The following is a 20,396-nucleotide window of genomic DNA, read 5'->3' on the forward strand; positions in this document are numbered from 1 at the left end:
CACATAGGCCACTGTGAGCTGTGCCCTCCACACCTAGATTGAAACAACTACTTGACTTGGAGCTGATGGGTCCTGGAAAAACACACTGAAATAAATAAAAGTTTTAAAAAAATGTTGAAAAAATACTAAGTTGAAAATGGAGTATACAAAATACATATACAGTATGAACCCACCTTCACAGTAACAATAAATTTTATGTTTCGTGTTTTTTTCTCTCTGTGCACAGGCACACACATGTATGCACACACAATGGCACTCACACACACAGATATCTATTTATTATTTTTGTCAGTCAGGGTAAGCTAATTTATGCTTCAGTAACAACCTGAACATCTCCACTGCTTACAATGACAAAGTTTATTCTCCCTCATGCTGCCTGTCCATCCTGAGTCATCAAGGTTGCTGTATTCTTCATAACACTCTGGAACCCATAAACATGACAGCAGTTCCATCTTGAGACAAGCTCCCATGATTTCAGAAACATGAGCCGGCTCTTAAAACTTCTGCCCAGAAGTGCAACACATCATTTCTCCTTACATTCCATTGGCTGAAAGAGGTCATATGACCTCACCTGAGTTCAACGCGGCAGAGAAAGGCACCAAGCATTTGAGAAGACTATTATAGCCTACCACATCTATATATCTAAATATTAAGAGGAAGGACGGGGATGGGAAAGCAATTCACTAAAATAAGCGGTTATCATAGGGTGGTAAGAATATAAATAAAATTTTTTCCATATGCTTTTCAATACTTCTCAATTTTGTGAACAAACATGTATTACTTTTTGTTTTATTTATTTATCCAAGTGATATATTAATATAGTCTGCAAATAATTGAAAGTCTATAAAAGTATAGTGTGAAGTAAAACTCCCCATTCCTATCACCTCGCTCCAATCCCCAACCCTCCCATTCTACTCCCAGAAGTAATAACTGTTTACAGTTTGGAGAAAATTCTTCCAGATTGTTGTCATATATGCCTTCACAAACAAATATGAATTTACATGAATTACTTTTATGAGAAAAAATTTAAAACAGCAGATAAATTAATCAATATGCACACTAGTTTAATGAACTATTTTCTCATAGAAAATGCATATTTAAACCATGCCAGCTAGTGTAGTTAACATCTCCCTCCCAACTTCTGAACTTACCTGTAGGCAATCTATGTTGTCTACTTCTCTGCATCTCCGTTCCTTCTATTTTGTTCAGCTTTCTGCCTCTGTCTTACCTGTTCTTCATGGTTGATTTTTTTACTTTGGATCTTCTCTCTACTCTACTCAGAAGTCACAGAGACTCCAAAACAGGGCTACAGTTTCTGAGACACTATGTAGGAAACCCAAATATATAACCTGATAGCAAATATTACATACACTAAAAATTTAGAAATAATCAGAAAAGCAATCTGCACTGGAATATACACAGATAGAGAGAAATTCCAGTTGTGGGCTAGCAAAAGAATGAAATTTAGAAGACAGGTGTCTATAATTTAATATAGTTTCAAAAGAGATACAACAATTGCTTATAAGAAAACCTCATATTCAGTAATGGTAAAATAAAAGTATTGGAAAAAGGCAGAACAGCATTTTTCAAAGTGTGTTTCATAGTGGTGTGTGAAAAGGTTCTATGTTCAAACAAGTTTGAGAAATACTTACAATGAAACAGTATTTGGTTTCAGAACTTTGCAGAGCCTTTGGGTTCTCATGAATATGGTGGATGAACATGAAGAGGAGGGTGTATGCAAACCTTCCTGACCGCAGCACCCTCTCTGCCACGACAAAAAAGTAGCTCATCAGCTGGCAGCTCAGATAATCTGGTAAGGACTAGTGCTGAAACCATCGGACTTCAGCATGCAGCACAAGAACTTTGTGCCTACTTTCATTTCTTCAAGGACTGAGGTTTAATAAAGTGGGTAATTTTTACTGCATCGGTATTTTCTTTTTACTACAAGTGTGTGACCGTACAGAATATAGTTTAGAGCCAGTACAGTTACAGTACAGTGACATTTGTGCTAAGGCACCAGCACTTTTACCCACTATCAAACTTGCTTTGCATGATCAGTGAAAAAAGGCAGTTAGTTTTAGCATTATTATGAAAATAGCTTTTGACCTTGTGAACCCCTTGAAAGGGTTGCTTGGGTACCAATGGTCTGCAGACCACATTTTGAGGAAAGCTGACATAGAAAAGAGTAAGAGGGTGGTGGTGGATTGGCGAAGAGGAGGTAAAATCCAGGAACCTGTGCCGTTAGCTGAGATTGATGAGAAAACTCATCAATAAACAGTCCAAACTGTTTTTTACACATTTAAGTTAGGGGAACATGGAGAAGTCTAAATAGAATCCATCTTTTGGAGCTGGTAGTTGCAGCAAACAAAAAGGGAATACCAATCATTATATCCTCACAGATGTGACTGTCATTAGTTATGCAAGTAAGAACAACTTAATAGTATAAATTAGTTGACGTGTGTTCCCAGGGTTAATTCTTTACAGATGACATAAGCTGGATAATGAAACAAGGGCAAGATAGAACAGCATTGTTTTAGTACTGGCCTGTAAAATGTGGTACTTTAATTTTGTACAGCCTGGAGCCCGTTTCAAATTATGACCAATTTTTTTCCTACATTCATTCTTGAGTTTCCATGGGTTGTTTTTTTTGTCCTAATTCAGAACAGAATTTACTTTTCCTGTGAAGCCCACCCTAGTGGACTTCATTTCCATCAGAACATATTTTTGTCTCCACATCACGTTTAGTTTCTTTCCTCCTTTTCGGTGTGAGCACTGAGACTTACATTTTGAATTACTTCTCCTACCTTTCCATTCACCTCCGCCTCTTTCACATGTGTCCAGCAGGCAGTATACCTAACATGTGATAGAAAATGGGGGACAAAGGTATTTTAATCAGAGGCTGATTTCGCATGCCTTAGATTCCTCCATCACAACGTGGCAAAGTTCTCTTCTTACTTAGTGATTTACAGCACTGAGACTTTTAATAATAAAAAGACTTCACTTGGAGAGTTATTAATGATAGGAACATAATTTAACAATAAAAGAAATAATTTGTGTTCTCATTCACTTACCCTGAAAGAATTCCAAAGTGCTCTAGAAATATGCCCCGGTTCTCTCTAATTCCCACAGCAAACACCCTTCCTTGTCTTCTTCTTCTTTTTTTTTTTTTTTTCAGTTACAGTTGACATTCAATATTACTTCATATTAGTTTCAGGTGGACAGCATAGTGGTTACACATTTATATAATTTAGGAAGTGATCCCCTCCATTAGTCCAGTACCCACCTGGTACTGTACTTAGTTATTACAATATATTGACTATATTCCCCATGCTATAATTTACATCCCCATGACTATTTTATAACTACCAATCTGCACTTCTTCATCTTTTCATGTTTTTCATCCAGCCCCTCAACCCCCATCCCTTGTCTTCTATTTTATGAATGAAATGGGAATTTCCAGTCTCTTGCTCCCAGTAGCAAGATAAAGGGTGAGTGCTCCCAAGCCGGTTGGGTGAGGAAAACCTCTCCCTTCCCCCAGGGCAGCTGCTGTAGCTTTTTACAGATAGTAACCCTTCACATTCCGAGGCTGAAACAAAGCACTTTCTGATTCATTAGTGGTCTCTCAGGGCTCCTGTTATGCAGCTGAACCATGTTCTTGGCTCCAGAAGGGTTACTAGCCCGGGTTCCTGTTTAAAAAGAGAAAGAAAAGAAAAATGAAATGTGCAATTATATTAATTTTATCAAAGCAGGGGATGGAGAGTGCTCTAGTAAGAAAAATATTTGCAGAAACATGATACCAGTACCTGATTTAATTTGGTAGAAACTAGATAGTTAAAAACTAACTACACAAATAATTGTATGCAATAAACAATAGAGGACTCCATTTCCTACACAGCAATGAAAGCTGATCCTATAATAGAATTATCTATATTGAAAAAGAAATTCAATATAGTGCTAAAATGAAGAATCTGAAAATAATTCTCATCATTTGATGATATTTCCTATACCAAGTCAATAGAAATTTAAGAGACTTCTCCCAAGAAGAAAAGTAACTATGGAGGAATAGAAAAAACCAAATGTGCAAACTGCGTAGGTAGACTGAGAACATTTGATTTCTTCAAAGATCCTATTGAAAATGGTTCCAGAAACTGGTTCCACAAAGGGTCATTGGCTGAAATAGTAGAAAACCAGGCTGGAAGACCAGGGAGTTTGTGTCTTACTTCAGAATAATTTTTACTGCATCATTTTTTTTTTCTGCCATGTGTGACAATGTAGGATACAGTGACTACAGGACACTAACACGACCTGTGCTAAGGCACCAGCAGCTAAGGCGCCACTGTGAAACTTACCTTGGATACTCTGGACTGCCCTGCTCAGTGGGGGAGGAGGAGAATGAGGAAGATGATGCACAGCCTGACCCAGTGACTTTAACAGCTGCACCTGCACCAATAGAAGACACATTCTGAAAAACATTCCCTTCTCAGGTCCCTGAACACATCTCACACATTCGGCACCTTGGACTTGGACACCGTCCTTCGGATTCTCCTGGCCCCTGATCTCACAGCTTCTTTCACTCATACCTTTTCTTGTCTTTCTCTTTAATAGCTATCCTTTTGATGACTGCCATATTTTCCTCACTTGGATTATTGTCCTTCCAGAGTGAGCATTCGTCCAGACCCGTCTGCCTATATTCCAATCACTGCTGGCTGGACCTGTGGTGCTTGAGCATTCAGCAAAGTAACATGATCTGGAAATAATCATTACTGCTAATTTGGAAACTTGGAGCATTTTTTTTGGAAAGGGCCAGCTACAACATACTGATACACACGTGCCATTCATACATTCACTTAGTAGGTCATTCAGGCACTGTCAGGTACTGGAGATATAAACATGGAGTAGGGAAGGAGGCAATAGATATGTGTAACCTAAATAAGTCCTATGGCTCCATGTGTTTTAGTCTGTGTGGGAAGCATAGTCTGGTTTCCAAGAAGTAATTAAAAATCTGTTTCACTATTTCTTTATATTTCTCAAAAAATATTAAAGGGGCCTCAATTCAACTCCCCATGTTTGGAGACTTTGATCACCCAGAGGCTCTCATATGCTAATCCTCCTAAACCCTTCCCAGCCTCTGTAGCAATGCTCCCTTTCTCTGAGCTCTTCGTTTATTGATAGATTTCACTGCTTTCTCTAGGACCTTACAATTTTCTTCTCCCTTTTCATTCCTGTTTTTAAACCATACCTTGTTCTTCTACCCAGAAAAGATCCAAACTACCCTTTGGTATGCAGCAGGGAGGAGATGGGGAATGGGGAGCACAGACACAAGAATATTTCATCTTCATCCCACATACAATCAAATCATTACAATGGTAAGTGATACGATCAATACTGCTATTGGCATAGCCAGGGTGCCTTGACAACATAGAGGAAGAAACCATTATTTCTACCTTTTGTGTTTAGGAAAAGTTTAGGAAACACTTGTGAAGAGGTGACATTTGACCTGGGTCTGAAAAACAGTTCAAAAGGTATACAGGGGAGAAGCGTTCTAGGTAGAAAGTCTAACACAAATAAAGGCAGGAATATGTGAAAGAGGAGGATTTCAGTACTTCCAAAAGGTCTATACTTAGGGAGGATGAGTGGTGCAAGTGATGGGAAATGAAGATGAAGAGGTGGGGCAGACACTTTTTCAGGCTAAAGAGCTTTAACTTAAAAAAAAAAAAGAACCAGTGTTGGGCAGCAATTTTGAAGAAGGATTGAAGGGCAAGACTGCATGCACAGAGGTTGGTTAGGATGCAGCTGCAGTAATCTAGGTGTTCTACGATGAGGATCTGAAATAGGAGTAGTAGATAAGGAAATGAGGTAATTGGTTCAAAAGACATTTATAATGCACAGAAGGAACAGGACTTCATAACCAGTTGGGTAAGACTAGCAAAGGAGAGGGAGGAGTCTAGGATGTCTGTCTGGTTTTCAGCCTGGGGACACAGAATTAATTTTGATGCCACTGAGTATGAAAACTACTATAGGCTGTTCAAGGGAGAGAGGAAATGTATTTGAGCTTTCATGGAACAACAAACTAGTGGAGATAGTTCTGTATATGGTGCTTGAAAGAGTTCTGAGCTATGGAGCGCAAGGACCATCTGAAATCTCTCTAACACCATGCGTAGCAACGTTAATTCCGAAAGTCTCTAGGAAAAGGACTTTACAAAGAATTTTGTCTCTATATTTACTACACATTTTTTTCAGATAACTTTTCATGATCCTAAATTTGTCATGTTGCAGTTAAAGCCCATTTATTTTCTTGCTCAGAGTTGGAAGGGCACATCTCAATTTCTTCTGTTTGGAAGAAATTCTTCTTCTGGTAGACAAACTAATGGTGCTGTCAGCCTTCAACCATGTTTATTCCCAGCATACGCATATGCCTAGTTCTCTGATTCAGATGCTGTAGGTGGTTGGCAGTTACTCTGTTGACTAACGGATCTAGTCTAAGAATACAAAAATGTCAGAGCTGGGAGGATATGAGAAATTACTGACTCAAATCTCCATATTTTACAGTTGAAGAAACCTTTAAGTTGTTTAAGTTCAGTTCCTTTTACTCTTCCTAAGTGGATGCATTCTTCAATTCTTAATGTATCTGTGGGTTTTACTGAAGCCAAGTTTTTATTTTTTTTATTCCTCTTTAACGATGGAGCTTGGAGCTGGTTCTAATGAACAGTATTGACCTAGCCTTAAATAGAATGACTGATTTACCACCTAGTTTCTATTTATGCATTTCAGTCTCTTTTCTTTTTAAAAAATGTTATTGCAAAAACAATGAGCAACATGAATTCTGAGCAAAAGTTGCCCACAGTTCTATCACTTAAATTAAATCAATGTTTTGTTACATTCTTATCCTTGTTCATAAACATATTCAATTTTGACCTATTTTTATGATCTAAAACAATTTTATATTCTACATTTTATATTTTCACTTAAAATCTTACGCCATGTACCTTTTCCCATTTAACTACAATTTCACCATCTACTTATACCCTCCTCCTTTAACATTTTGGGTAAAATTCTGCCATATTTTTTCCATGCTCATACAACACCCAGACACCTATAAACTTAGATATGCATTTTTTGTTGATGTTGTTTGGAATTATAACCATAATTATTTCACTGAAACTTGCTTTTTTAAACCATACTTAATATTCCTTAACCACACTTAGTATTTTTAAGAGCTTTATATCCCATAGCAGGTATATAACAGAATGATATTCAAATTGTCTCCAGTTTTTTGTGTGTTTTTTTGTATTTGTTTTACCATTCCTAAAAATTACAATAAACATTTTGGCATATATGTTTCTGCTTTTCTGAAGAACAGATATTCAACTTGTAGGTACCAGCAAAGTGTACTGGCTAAGAGTAATACCCTTAGGCCTGTCCCCCACCCCACAACGCAATTGCTCTGGCCCTCCTCCTTTTGTGCTCCTCATGGGGCAAGAAGTCTGTGGGCCAAAGGGGATGTGCCCAGTTGGAATCTGTGACCTTCCATTAGACTATTTTTATATTAAAGATCCTGAAATTCCCTTCTAAAAGGGCCTGAGTCCAGGAAAAGAGTTACATGGGTCCTTTCCCTAGCTCTAGCCTCTGTTGTTGTTTTTTTAAGGAGGGCACAGCTCACAGTGGTCCATGTGGGGATTGAACTGACAACCTTGGTGTTAGCACCGCACTCTAACCAACTGAGCTAACTGGTCATCCCAGGTCCATCCTCTTGAGGGTAGCTTATGCCACCATTGCAAACATCCCTAGGCTTGAGGGGTAGCCAAGGGGTGCTGAGGGTATAGACAGAGTTCGGTCATGCAGGCTAAGGTGCCCTTATGTGAAGCTGGGCATAGGGAAAAAGATGGGGTGAGTATTGAGCCACAGGTTGAAGGTGGGAGACTACCTTCCCTGTGCTACTATTGTCTGACTCGAATTCGGAAGAGGGCAATAATTTTAAATCTGAACCAGTTCTTCCAAGTTGTTTTGAAGGTATATTTTACAAGCTTTGGTGATAGAATATAGTTTAATAGTTTTTAGCTTGATTTTTTTTTCAACCTTTAAGTATTTAAAAATCTGGTATGAAAGCCTCTTTTTTACTCTTGTGTAGGACCTGAGAATGTTAGGGGCAAGTCTATTAGTTGGTGTCCATTTTGGTCAGTGTCTGTTCTGACTGGTAGGTATCTGTGCTGTACTAGTTGTTAAATATTTTTAATATCACACTTGATTACCTGTATTTTTATTTCTGAGGCATAGATTACCCAAAATGAGATTGGTTGGTAAAAGGGTATGTATAATTCCAATTTTAGTGGATATTGACATATTCCCATATTTTATCATTCACATTTATTGTCCCTAAAATTGGGATGCATCTCATAATCAAAGAAAAGAAAGTATTGTGCCATAGTATAATTGGAAGTTTTTTTCCCTTAGATAAAATAATGGTAAATCTGCACTGTAGACTGAATGTTTCTGTCCTCCCAAAATTCTTACGTTGAAATTTAATCCCCAATGTGATAACATTTGGAGGTGATTTGGGGGGAGGTAATTAGGTCATGAGGTTGGAGCTCTTTTGAATGGGATTGGTGCCCTTATAAAAGAAAACCCAGGGAGCTCGCTCATGCCTTACACCAAGTGAGGCTACACAAGAAGACAGCAGTGGTTTTTTTAGCTATGATACCAAAAGTGTAACTTTTGTGCCTCGAAGGACATTATCAAGAAAGTGAAAAAGCAATTCATGGAATGGGAGGAAATATTTGCAAATCCTGTATTTGATAAGAGACATATCTAGGATATATAAAGAATTTTTACAACCCAACAATAAAAAAAGAAACAATTAAATTTTAAAAGGGATAAAGGATTGAATAAACATTTTTTCCAAGGAAGATTTATAAATGGCCAATAAGCACACAAAACAATGATCAACATCAGTAGTCACGACCAGAAATGCAAATCAAAACCACAATGGACACCATTTTACACACTTGATATGGCCATAATAAAAATAAGGGGGATAAGAATATGGGGATAAGAAGTGTTGGCAAGGATATGGAGAAATTAAAACTCTTACACATTCATGATGGAATGTCTGGCCACTGATGTGGAACAGTTTGGCAGTTTCTCAAAATGATAAACATAGAGTTATCATATGATCCAGAAATTCCACTCCTACGTAAATACACAAGAAAACTGAAACATGTCCATATGAAAATCTTAACACAAATGTTCATAGCAGCATTATTTATAATAGCTCAAAAGTAGAAACAACTCAAATGTCTAACAACTGAAGAATGGATAAACAAAATGTGGTATATCCATATAATCAACTATTATTTGACTACAAGAAGGAATGAAGTACTGATACATACTAAAACATGGATGAACCTTGAAAACATTGTATTAGGTTGGTACAAAAGTAACTGCAGTTTAAAAGGTTAAAAATAATTGCAAAAACCACAATTACTTTTGCACAACCTAATACTAAGAAGTTAGTTACATATATTGCATTATTTCACTTGTATGAAATGTACAGAATAAGCAAATTCATAGAGACAGGACATAGATAAGTGGTTACAAGGGAAGGGGAAAAGGAAGGAATGGAGCATGACTGCTAATGGCTATGGGTTTCTTTTTTGGGCTGATAAAAAGTTTCTAAAATTAGATGGTGGTGATGGTTAGACTACTTTCTGCAATCACTAAAAACCATTGAATTGTACACTTTAAAAGGGTGAATTTTATGGTATGTCAATTATATTTCAGTAAAGCTGTTAAAAAAAAAAAAGTGGATGCTGGTTTTGGCCCATGGATCATAGTTTGCCAACTTGCTGTTGTAGACCAGTGTCTACTGTCACGGAAGAAAGGCCACACATGTTAATTTTTTAAAAAGGTTACAAAAAAGAAAGAAAATTTGACATCAAACAGTTTGTTTTCCTCCCTATATATAGCAGTTAAGGTCACGAACTATGGAACCACCTGACTATCCCAGATCTGCCACTAGTTATCTGTGTGCTGTTGGGAATAATAATAGTGTATCTATCTTCTAGGGTTGTTGGAAAGATGAAACGAGTTAATACATGTAAGGCACTCAAAGCAGTGCTGACACATAATTAGCACTCAGTGAGTGTTGGCTCTTTCATTCTTCACTTCAATTAGAAAAGCAGCCTAAGTTATTTAGTAAGGTGATTTTTTATTTGGTGTTCAAATGTTCTGGTCACAGCCAATAGCTTAATAAGAATGTCCTCTGTTTGCTCCATCAGGTCACAGATCATGAGGCTGGCAGCAAAGAAAATGAGGATGGATCAATATATGTTAAAAAATATGTTCTCATCTCTGGGAAATATTGTTAGCACCCTAAAAGGATTTTCTTTTTCAATATATGAAATATATTGTGGGAAATTAATTAGTTTTTGCAATCTAATTTCTAGTGTCAGCTGTGACATCACAAAGCAAGCTCCCAGATGGTACCAACTGAGCTTTTTATCAGCATTTTTAACACCGATGCCAACACAAAATGGGCCCAGCAGTCTAATCACAATTTACATACTAATGGGTAGACCCTTGTGAATGAAGTTAAGCAGACAACCAATCAATTACCAGGTAACAAAATTTTTACAGATTTTAAGTAATAGTAAAATAGCAAGTCGTAAATCTCAGGCCTGAAAAAGAATGTAAAAATAAAAACATGGCATGGACTTAGAAAGGGAGAAATCATTTCTGGAAAAAGAAATTCAAAAGAGAATTACATATGAACCCAAATTAACTTTCTATTTTTTTTGTTTTTGTTAAAAATTGAGTTTTCAGGAAAAGTTAATATTTTAAAGCAAATCTAGTTGTCACTTAAAGAGCAATACAGAATTCCAATGATTTTAGTTTTTTGGTCCTCTCTGGAAGGCCCAAGGGGAAGAATTCAATTTCTCATTGCTATCACTAAGATGTTTGATCCAGACACTCCTTTTGTTCATTCTGCAGCTATTAGCCATCTGTCACGTTTTCTGGAGAGCCTAATAACACATTCAGGTTAAACCATATGGGCATAAAACCTGCCACTGTATTATAGTCAAGGTCTGGTTGGTTTTGTTTTTGTTGTGTCGTTGGTTTTTCTTTTGTTGTTGTTGTTTGTTTTTTACAGAAATGTACTTGACCATTATCACTTCTTTAAAAGCTTCATCTTAATCCTGGAACCAAACTCCAGTCTGATAATAAATCAGATCTGGGTGTACATCTACTTAAAGCAAAATGTATGAATGATAGATGTTTTGAAGTGGCCTCATTTTCTCATCAATTTCACTCAAATTCTGTTAAATGGCTTGTGAGCCATTTGTTGTATTGTCAGTTTTTGACTTCTTCACCTCCAAAGCTTTCTTCTTCAGTCATTCTCAACCACCCACTCTTTTAGTTATTTCCTTGGCTTTGTCATCATAAAAATGGTACCACTCTTAAATCTTTACTTCAAGTATCTCATGTTTAGCTCACCACCTCTGGTGTTACAACTCAGCAATTCTTCCATTTTACCAAGACCGTCAGTCCAGTGACTGTACCACTTTTCCATTATCCAACACCTCTTCGTGTCTTCACTTTCCTCCTTAACCAGTTTAGAATCCATGATCTATATATTATGTCTGTTGAAAGCACCATAGCTCCACAGCTCAACTTGGACTTACCTGGCAAAGCTCTATCCCTTTTTAAATTCCACTATCTACTTACCCTATGTTTAAACCCAAACATCCAATGAAAAACTCACCAGGATGACTGGTACCATTTTAAAATCATGGTCATAAATCTCAAATGTGCTAAGCCCTACTCAGCAATCCTCTGCTGCACTGAAATGTTCTTTCCAAAATTACCCTCCCATCCCTTCTCAAATGTTCTTCCTGCTCTCTCCCAGACATCCCTCTCAACTTCAGTAAACTACAGCAGCTCCTTTCTTAAAAAACAAATACCCTCCCTAGTGTCCACTTTCTCCTCCAGCTACTGCCTTATTTTCCTTCTTCTCTTCACTTTCTCCCATCTTTCTCTTTTCAATCTATCCTCTTTGTACCGTTGATCCAACCACTCTGAAGTATCTGTTTTTGCAACGGTTACTAAGAAACTCTGTGTTGTCAAATCCAATTGTCATTCTCTGTCATCTTATTTGCTTGCCCAGGAGCGATTCAGAGAGTAGATACACCTGAAACTCCTTCTTCTGTGACCTCCTTTCCCAGGTTTCAGAGGTAGCTTGGTCTCGTTTTTCCTCATGCCTCACTGGCCACTCCTTCTTAGTCTTCTCTGCTAGATCCTCTCCTCTTCCTGATCTCTAAAATGTTGGTGTGCCCACGGTTCAGGGCTCTTCCCTCTCTCCATTTACTCCCAAGGAAATGTCCCCTGATCATCTAGAATTTCTGCCCCCGTCTCTCCTTCAAATTCTAAACTGTTTAATTGACATCACACCATCACCAAATTCAGTCAACTCTACCTTTAAGAGTACCCAAAATGTGCTACATTCTGTTTCTCTTGTTGCTACACCAAATCAAGCCACTATGTTTACTTGTCGAGATTATTGCCGTGACCACCTAATTGGTCAGTAGGGCTCTTCTCTTGTCTCTCCATAGCAGCCAGAGTGATCTTCGGTAAAAGTGAAATAGGACTACAACCATTTTTCTGCTTAAATTTCTCCAGTGGACTTCTACCACATCTCCTCACTCATAAAATTGTGGAAGAGCTAGCTCAGATAACTCTTGATCTCATCTCATACCAGCCACCCCTACCCCATAAGTCTCCAGCTACACCAGTCTGATTTCTGTTTCTGGAACATGGCAAGCTCATTCCTACCTTTGGGTGTTGGCACTGGCTGTTCCCTCTCCCTAGAATGTTCTCTCCTCTGATCTTTCTATGACTGGCAACTTCGTGTCATTAAGATCTGAGCTTAAATGTTTGTAATTCTTAGGAAACCTGACTGTAAGGTATATGAGTTATTAATGTTCTCAGATTTGCTGGGTGCTTCATCAAATGCATATAAACACAGGTAAGTTTTTTGGGCAGTAAGTACTGCTTCAATACTTTCACTTTTGAAAGTTATAAAATTCTCCTAGAATTTAAATATACTGGATTAAATTGTCACTTAAAGGTAGAAAATGGTATCCCAGAAATTGTGTCTTCCAGTGCCTAAGGCACCATATGAGATAGTAGTGCTGTGTTTGCAGGTCTTGCTGTGTGATGGTGGGCCTAGTGTCCCAGCTCTGTGAGCAGCTTTTCCCACCTGTGAAGTAGAAACAACCATCTCAATGTACATGGGTGCACAGACATTTGTGTGTTTGGTAACAAAAGAACTAAATATTTGTCTCAAATCTGTGCAGCACTTTTCTCCACTCACCTGCATGTGACCTCTCCTGGAAAAATGTCCTCAAAATTGCTTCTGAAGTTCTTGTTCTTAAGTGTGTAAGTGCTCTTTATGAGAGGATGTGTATTACATAAACAAGGGCATGTTGTTAATTCATTGTGAAAATAGATTTTAAAGTATGGCTAGCTTCACAAATAATTGATGGAGAAATGATTCGGAAACAAGAGGCGAGGAAGTAGATGAGCAGCGAGAAGGGGGAGCGTTGGTCCTGAAGGTGCCGTAGTTGTATACCGGGCTGGGCGGGACACAAATAAATGCTAGCACAGTAAATACTAGTAGCAACCCCTCCTGCCCCATCCTTGTGCCAGCCACAAATGCCCACGCATTTCCAATCAACCCCTGGACTGCTTGAAAATTAATGAATGGCACAGCCATTATCTTTGCTGCTTTATATTTTCCAGCAACTGCACCTTCAGTATGAAATTTGCTAAAGAGACAATTCATACAGCACTTTTACCCACAATGTTTTTATGTTATGTTAATAGTCTTTTAGCTTAATGCCTTTCGTGCCTGGCAAGCTAATTCTCGAACACATTAAGTGTGTTAAGTGAGGGATAGATGTACTGGATTCGATACCTACAGAGTGGAATTAGAGAGAGGGATGCTTTGACAAGCAGTTTGAAGACAAAGTGCCACATCGAGGTGCAACACTATAATTATTGCAGTGGAAGCCATTATCCCCTTTCTGCCTGCTTAGGAGAACACAGGTGAAATTACAGGAGCCCTAAGTTTTTCATGAAAGGGTGAAGTTAGGAAGTCAAGTAAACTATTTCTTTAGCAATGACTGGGAATAAGTTATCTTACTGTAAGGATGTACTGTGGGAGGACACTGTGATAGACCCAGGGTGGTAAATAGCGTCTGAAATGGCTCCCAGTGATTCCCCCTGCCTCCTGGTATCACACCTTTGGTAAACCCCTTCCCTTGTGTATGGGTTGGATCTAGCAACTGTCTTCTAATGAATAGAACATGGGAGAAATGGCAGAATGTCACTTTGAGATTCAGTTAAAGAGCTGTGACTTCTGTCTTTCTCTTTCTCTGGCTTTTCTCAGCTTGCTCGCTCTCACGAGGCAAGCTGCCATGTTGTGAGCTGCCCTATGGAAAGGCCCATTTGGCAAGGAACTGAGGGCAGCCAATGGCCATCGAGGAACTGAAACCCTCAGTCCAACAACCAGTGAAGAATCCTGCCAACAACCATATAAGCGAGCTTCAAAATGAATCTTTCCCTGGTCGACATCATAACTATAGCCTGTGGGGGACCCTGTGGCAGAAGACCTAACTAAACCATGCCTGGACTCCTGACTCACAGAGACTGTGAGATAACAAACATTTGCTGTTTTAAGTCACTAAGTTTTGAGGTAATTTGTTACACAGCATTAGCTTACTAATATATTCATCTCAGTCTGCTGCAAACTACAGAAAGTACTCACCTGTGATATGACTCATGCTTTACAATCTTCAAGAATAAAAAGCAGTCATATTTGCATATTTGCATAAATAAGAATAGGGAAGAGTGCAAAACCTCTCTGAACATCTCTAGTTAAAAAAACAACAACACATACAACATTTGTTTGGCAAGAAGGCATAGAAGAGAGAACATTTATAGGTACAAGTTGTACATTCAAATAATTAATTACACAAATTTGAGCAAATTGCATAACTTCTCTGGGATTCAGTTTCTTCATGAAAAAATGGTGATGAGATTGGGCTAGACTGTAAGAATTGCTAACATTCTGATACTGTGATTTGAGGAACTCAGGAAGCCCTCCTCCCCCCAATCTCTTTCTCAGCTGGAAATTCTACATTAGGAATTTGTTCCTTAGCGCTTCTAAACTGTCCCTGAACTTACTACTCAAGGGGAGACATTTTGAATGGTGAGATGGAGAGGAAATCTGATAGATACCTTTGAGAAGGCGCAGAGAGATAAAGCCTTTGTTGCTGTGAAGGATAGCGGTAGCAGCAACAAAAATAAGCACAGTTGATTTCACAATTTTGAGGACCTAGTAGGCTTCCACCTTTCTGATATAAGCAATCTATAGAATTATCACATTTCTCCCTCTTACCTCGAATGCAAGGAAGGTTAGAACACACGCAAGTTTGGTCACAGCCGTTGTGCTAAATTTTATGGTTTCTATATTTGTTTGTATTCTTTTTCCCTGTCTTAATTTTTCTACTTCTAGTTCATCACATGCCTTTTGTTGCAAGCCTGCTCAAATCCTTTATGGAAAAAGTTGGAGGCATAAATAAATATAATCAACACAAACATACATGTTTGAAATTATTTCCTCTAATTATGATGATACAAACAGAAATAGCAAATCTGGAGATGCACTTCTTTTATTTTCAAAACGTAAGGTTAATTTGGCTTTGGTGGTGGGGGATAAAGATTTCAATTAGCAGAATAATTGGTAAAATTAGCATAAATTGGAAAAATTAAAGACAACACAAATTGCAACAATATTTGTACCGTTTTTATTTGTAAAAATAACCATCTGAATGCATTTCCATAGTATATTACAGTTAAGTACTTCATTACATTTTCAGCATTCAGTAGTTGAAAAAGTATTAAACTGTGCTTGAGAAGATTCAGATTGGTTCAAAGTCATTCACTAAACTGAAAGTCATTTTCCTCATTTTTACAGTCATGACATTTACCAGAGTCCTTCAACTCCAATTTACATAAGAAAACATTACAGACAAAATCCCACTGAAATCATCAAACAATAGTTTATGCTGTTACAAATATGTTATGCAAAATATAACACTGGCACCAGATTGGTATCATCGTGCTTTGCAAAGATATATTGCACATGCTGAAGCATAAAATATATAGACGAACTACCAAACAAAAGATATTTGCTTTGAATTTTTAGATCACTGCATAAGAAACGCATAGAATTACATTTTGTACACACACTCAGATTGTCACTATCTTAAAACGCTTTTCCCTTATGACACTGACCTATGGTTTACAGTTTTGTAAGAAGAAAGCATTTCAGCACTGCAAAATCAAATATAACTCCTATAGAAAACTTCGGCATTTTCATTTTCATTTCAAAGCAGATGAAAGGGGAAATAGGAAAAAAAGACACTTTATACATTCGGAGAAAGGTTGAAATGAAAACTCACTGGTATTATATTGCTCTGATAACACTCAAATGAAAAAAATACAAAACGTTTCACAGAACATTTTCAGACTATACAAATATAAAAAGGCACTCTAACTTCATATTACAAGACAAAAAAGGGATGAGTTCTTCAACCAACGCAACAGATAAGCAAACCAAGTTGCTCAAACAGTACAAAGAATAACTAGTGCAGCAAATCCATTTGATGTTCTTGTTCTAATTTAATAATAACATAATAAATCAAGCAGCTGTTTACTGCCTAAAGTACCAAAACATACTATGGTGCCCTTTTAGTAGTGATAAATAGAAATCCCCTGAGCTATTTACTGTAGAATCATAGCAGATTTTAGGCAATTTGGAGATAGTATTTACCAAGGATAGGCAGACACTGTTGAACAGGTTAAGTGCAATGAAACACGATCCCTGTGGCTGTAGTTAAAATACAGTCTAAAAATAACACATTCAGGTAAAAGCACTAAATAACTAAGACTCCATAAAAAGCATCATGTTTTCTGTGTTTTTTTTTCTTAGAAAGTTTTGTTGCAAATCCATTTTTATTTCTAAGAGATGTACTTGAAAAACAGAGAACTCATAGTTTTTAAAGTCCTTTCTTAAACGAAAATAATTGGCCTCGTGGGGAGGGAGTAAAAGAAGAGATTGGTTCAATAAACAGTTCATAGTTAGCATGATTTCATTTTGTTCCTTTGTCCTCCTTCATTCTATCAATAAGTGAGGGAGAAAAGTCAAAACTCAGCTCCATGGAGATAATGTCACAGGGCCGTCACCGCGTTGGTGCAACAACGACGTTCCTTGTTCTCTGCGCTACTCTACAGGAAAAATGTTAATGCTGCTTCGCCATTAAAAGCAGGGATTTCATTTCCTGCTTTAAACGCCAACTGAGCCAGATTTCCATTCATTTCTGGAAAAAGACACGGCAGCATCGTGCTTCTTCAGTATTGGATCTCCCTTATTTTCAGTGTTTTGGTAAAGATAAGGTCATTATTTCTTATCAGCAATGTATCTACTTTAAAAAATTCATCTTCTCTAATCAAACAAAAAAGGATAGAGGAAGGAGGGGAACACAACACCAAGAATTAAAAATGCAGTGTTGGTGGTGTTGAAAATTTTCAATGAAATTAATTCCAATTCTGTAAGTCTTCTGAACAAATTCTCATTTGTGAAGTGCACAACATGAGTTTTTAATTAAACCCAGGATATTAAAAGAAGATCAAAGTCTTTTACAGTTAGATGAAAAATATAATACAGATCTGTATTTGATCCAGATATGATAGAACACTGTTCACATACACTATGAAATAGAAATTTCCAGGGTGAAAATGGAACCGATTATAAAATGGTCGGAGAACACTGTCCTAATGCAACATGTTTCTTTCCTGTCTCTTCCTCAAGTAGAAAATAGCACTTGAGCTGGTGATTTTATTTCTCCTCTAGGTACTGTGCTCACACACTGATATGGTTTCCCATCAGGTTACAGTAACCCTGTGAGATTTCAGTGTACTATTTAGGATAATTTCTGTACCTTTCTTTTGGCCCCCTTTGTGCATATGATCCACTATATGCTTCAGTTTTCATCTGACAGAAGAGCATAAGGACTCCAGTGTCTTCTAAGCTCTACGTTGGCTACCGACTGGAGCTGGGCGATGGATGTTGTACTCCTCTCCAATCAATTGGGAGATCCCGAGGGTCGGCTGGAAACCTTAGCAGTGGAAGTGCTGGGCTTGGCCCCAGAACTGCTGGCTAGCCCATGGAGGCCCCTATGTATTTTTCTGCTTTTTTGTTATTCCAAGTAAGACATACAGCAATTAAAAGAGAGAACAAACAAAGGATGTTTCCTAGGCATTTGTTTCATTTCAAATAAATATAAACACATTCACATCAAAAGTATATGAACATTTTCTTTAGTTTGGCAAAAAAATAAGCCGTGGTCAACACATCATCAGTTACAAATGTTAAACCATCAACTAGAAATCTCTGTCATAAGAAATATAAAATACAACAAAGACTGTTACACAAAAAGATTACATTTTTAACTCCGTAGAAAAGTTACTTCAGTTCTCACTTTCATTTTGAAGGAAAACAATTTAAATCTTCTATTTTAGACTGAAGCATTTGGTCCTCATGTATAGCTGGTTGATGAACTACAGACATACATATATAGCTATATATACACATATATGTGCACGCGTGTATGTGCATAATTTTTAAACAGTCTCATTCTTCTTTTTGTACAGCTATTCCAGGTGCGGAACGGGGTCCATTTGACCTAGAAGCTTTGGCAGAGGGAGCAGACACAGTACTGTGTTGATTTCATCATCAAGCAACTACCAATTGGCTTTAATTTCCACATCACCCATTTCTACCTCCTCCTTTCATTTTCTTTGTTCCCTTTTGCAGTCACACTTCCACTCACTTGGCATGACCTTTACTGAGAAGCTCATTGAACATTTACTATTGATGAACAATGCTGATGGTCCTGATGTTTTTAAAAAGTTAATATTTTGATTTAAAGACGAATCAATAAAGGGTAGTTTCATATTAAACTTGCATATGTCTCCAAGTTTTGGTGCAATATAATTTTCACCTGAAATGTTGTTAGATAGATTTGGATTCAATCACTCGAGTGAAAATAAGTCACAGGCTTGTTATGGGGAAGCACTGGGTGCCATATTTATGTTAAATAAAAAAAAAGCAAGTTCAGTTTTCAGTGAATTTTCCCCTTCATCTGGCAACTTTAACAAATATCCTCAGAAAGAAGTTCTGGATATTTAAGTGCTTACTATAGAGAGTATATGAGTAATTGGACTCCCTTAAAAACATTATTACAGGCATTATTACAGGAAGATGAACACTTTTACCTTTGGCTTCTAGTGAGGAAGTAAACATCAAAGTGAGAAGAGGTTTGAGGCATTTCCTACCCACCCCTCCTTTCCCCTCCTGGGGGACATAAATGTCACATTGATATACTTCTGAGAACTCACTGCCAAGTGAGTACATGAGGGCAAAAAACCAAAAAAAAACAACAACAACAAAAAAAAACCCACTTTATAGGAAAACAGTTTCCTCTTGGTGCATTATGCTCAAAGAAAAAAATTAAGTGCATTTTTTATTCTTTACTTAAAAATGAGAGGTAGACTTTCACAGAAGTATCTTACATCTAAGGAAAACATGAAACAAATAAAAATTTGGGCCATCTGTGTGAGTGCTTTGCCCTACAGCTTAGCTGCCCTCCCTCCATTTGATTAATTCCTTCTCTACTGGCTTCTGGAAGCTCGAGGCCATAGTAATACTTGGACGCAACCTCAACCTGGAATTCAAGCTTCTTTCCCTTTTTCCAACATGGTTGATCAAGAAAAAGCTTCTACAGTCCAAAGTCAAAACGTTTCTGAATCAGAATCATTTTCATTGTACCCATCCTCCGAGCCTACGTTGTTACTGCACAGGCTAACCATGCTCCCCAGATTGGAGAGGGTCGTCCTGTTCAAATTGTCTTTTTTAAAACAAATGAAGTTGACAGCCGTCATTGTACTGGAAGGAGAAAAAGGCATCATGGTAGCCAAAATGAGGGCCAGGCAGTCAGCCACGTCTTTGTTAGGAGCGCAAGCCAGGGCCGGGGTATGACCTGGGCGTAAATGCAGACAAGGCAGTGGTTAGTCTGGGAAATCCAGAGGCAGTGTGAGCATTCCACAGTACATCTCGTATGACCTCACTCTCGGAGATGTATGTTGAGTTAGCAATCATGCCAGGCAAAAGGAGGGGTTACTTCCCACGAGTCATGCTAGGGGTGAGGCTAGAGGGGACTGGAGGGGGAGACGTTTTATGAAGGGTTGTTTGGTTTATTTTTTCAGCTTACATAACA

General features: G+C 37.8%; 1 protein-coding gene and 1 long non-coding RNA gene across 2 annotated transcripts in view; one reads left to right on the forward strand and one right to left on the reverse strand.

Moving 5' to 3' along the window:
* Positions 1-4,303: 4,303 nt before the first annotated feature.
* LOC141572944 (uncharacterized) lies at positions 4,304-15,570 on the forward strand. Its single transcript, XR_012498524.1, has 3 exons — positions 4,304-5,366; positions 10,443-10,614; positions 14,444-15,570. It is a non-coding gene; the product is annotated as an uncharacterized LOC141572944 (long non-coding RNA).
* A 270-nt stretch (positions 15,571-15,840) lies between these two features.
* Positions 15,841-20,396, reverse strand: part of ANKRD44 (ankyrin repeat domain 44) — a 180,263-nt gene continuing 175,707 nt past the window's right edge. Inside the window, exon 26 of the mRNA XM_074330331.1 lies at positions 15,841-20,159. Coding sequence (XP_074186432.1) covers positions 19,912-20,159 — 248 coding nt within the window. The 3' untranslated portion in view covers positions 15,841-19,911. The remainder of the gene's footprint in view (positions 20,160-20,396) is intronic.

This window comes from Rhinolophus sinicus, linkage group LG01 (assembly GCF_036562045.2).
Source record: "Rhinolophus sinicus isolate RSC01 linkage group LG01, ASM3656204v1, whole genome shotgun sequence".
Classification (NCBI taxonomy): domain Eukaryota; kingdom Metazoa; phylum Chordata; class Mammalia; order Chiroptera; family Rhinolophidae; genus Rhinolophus; species Rhinolophus sinicus.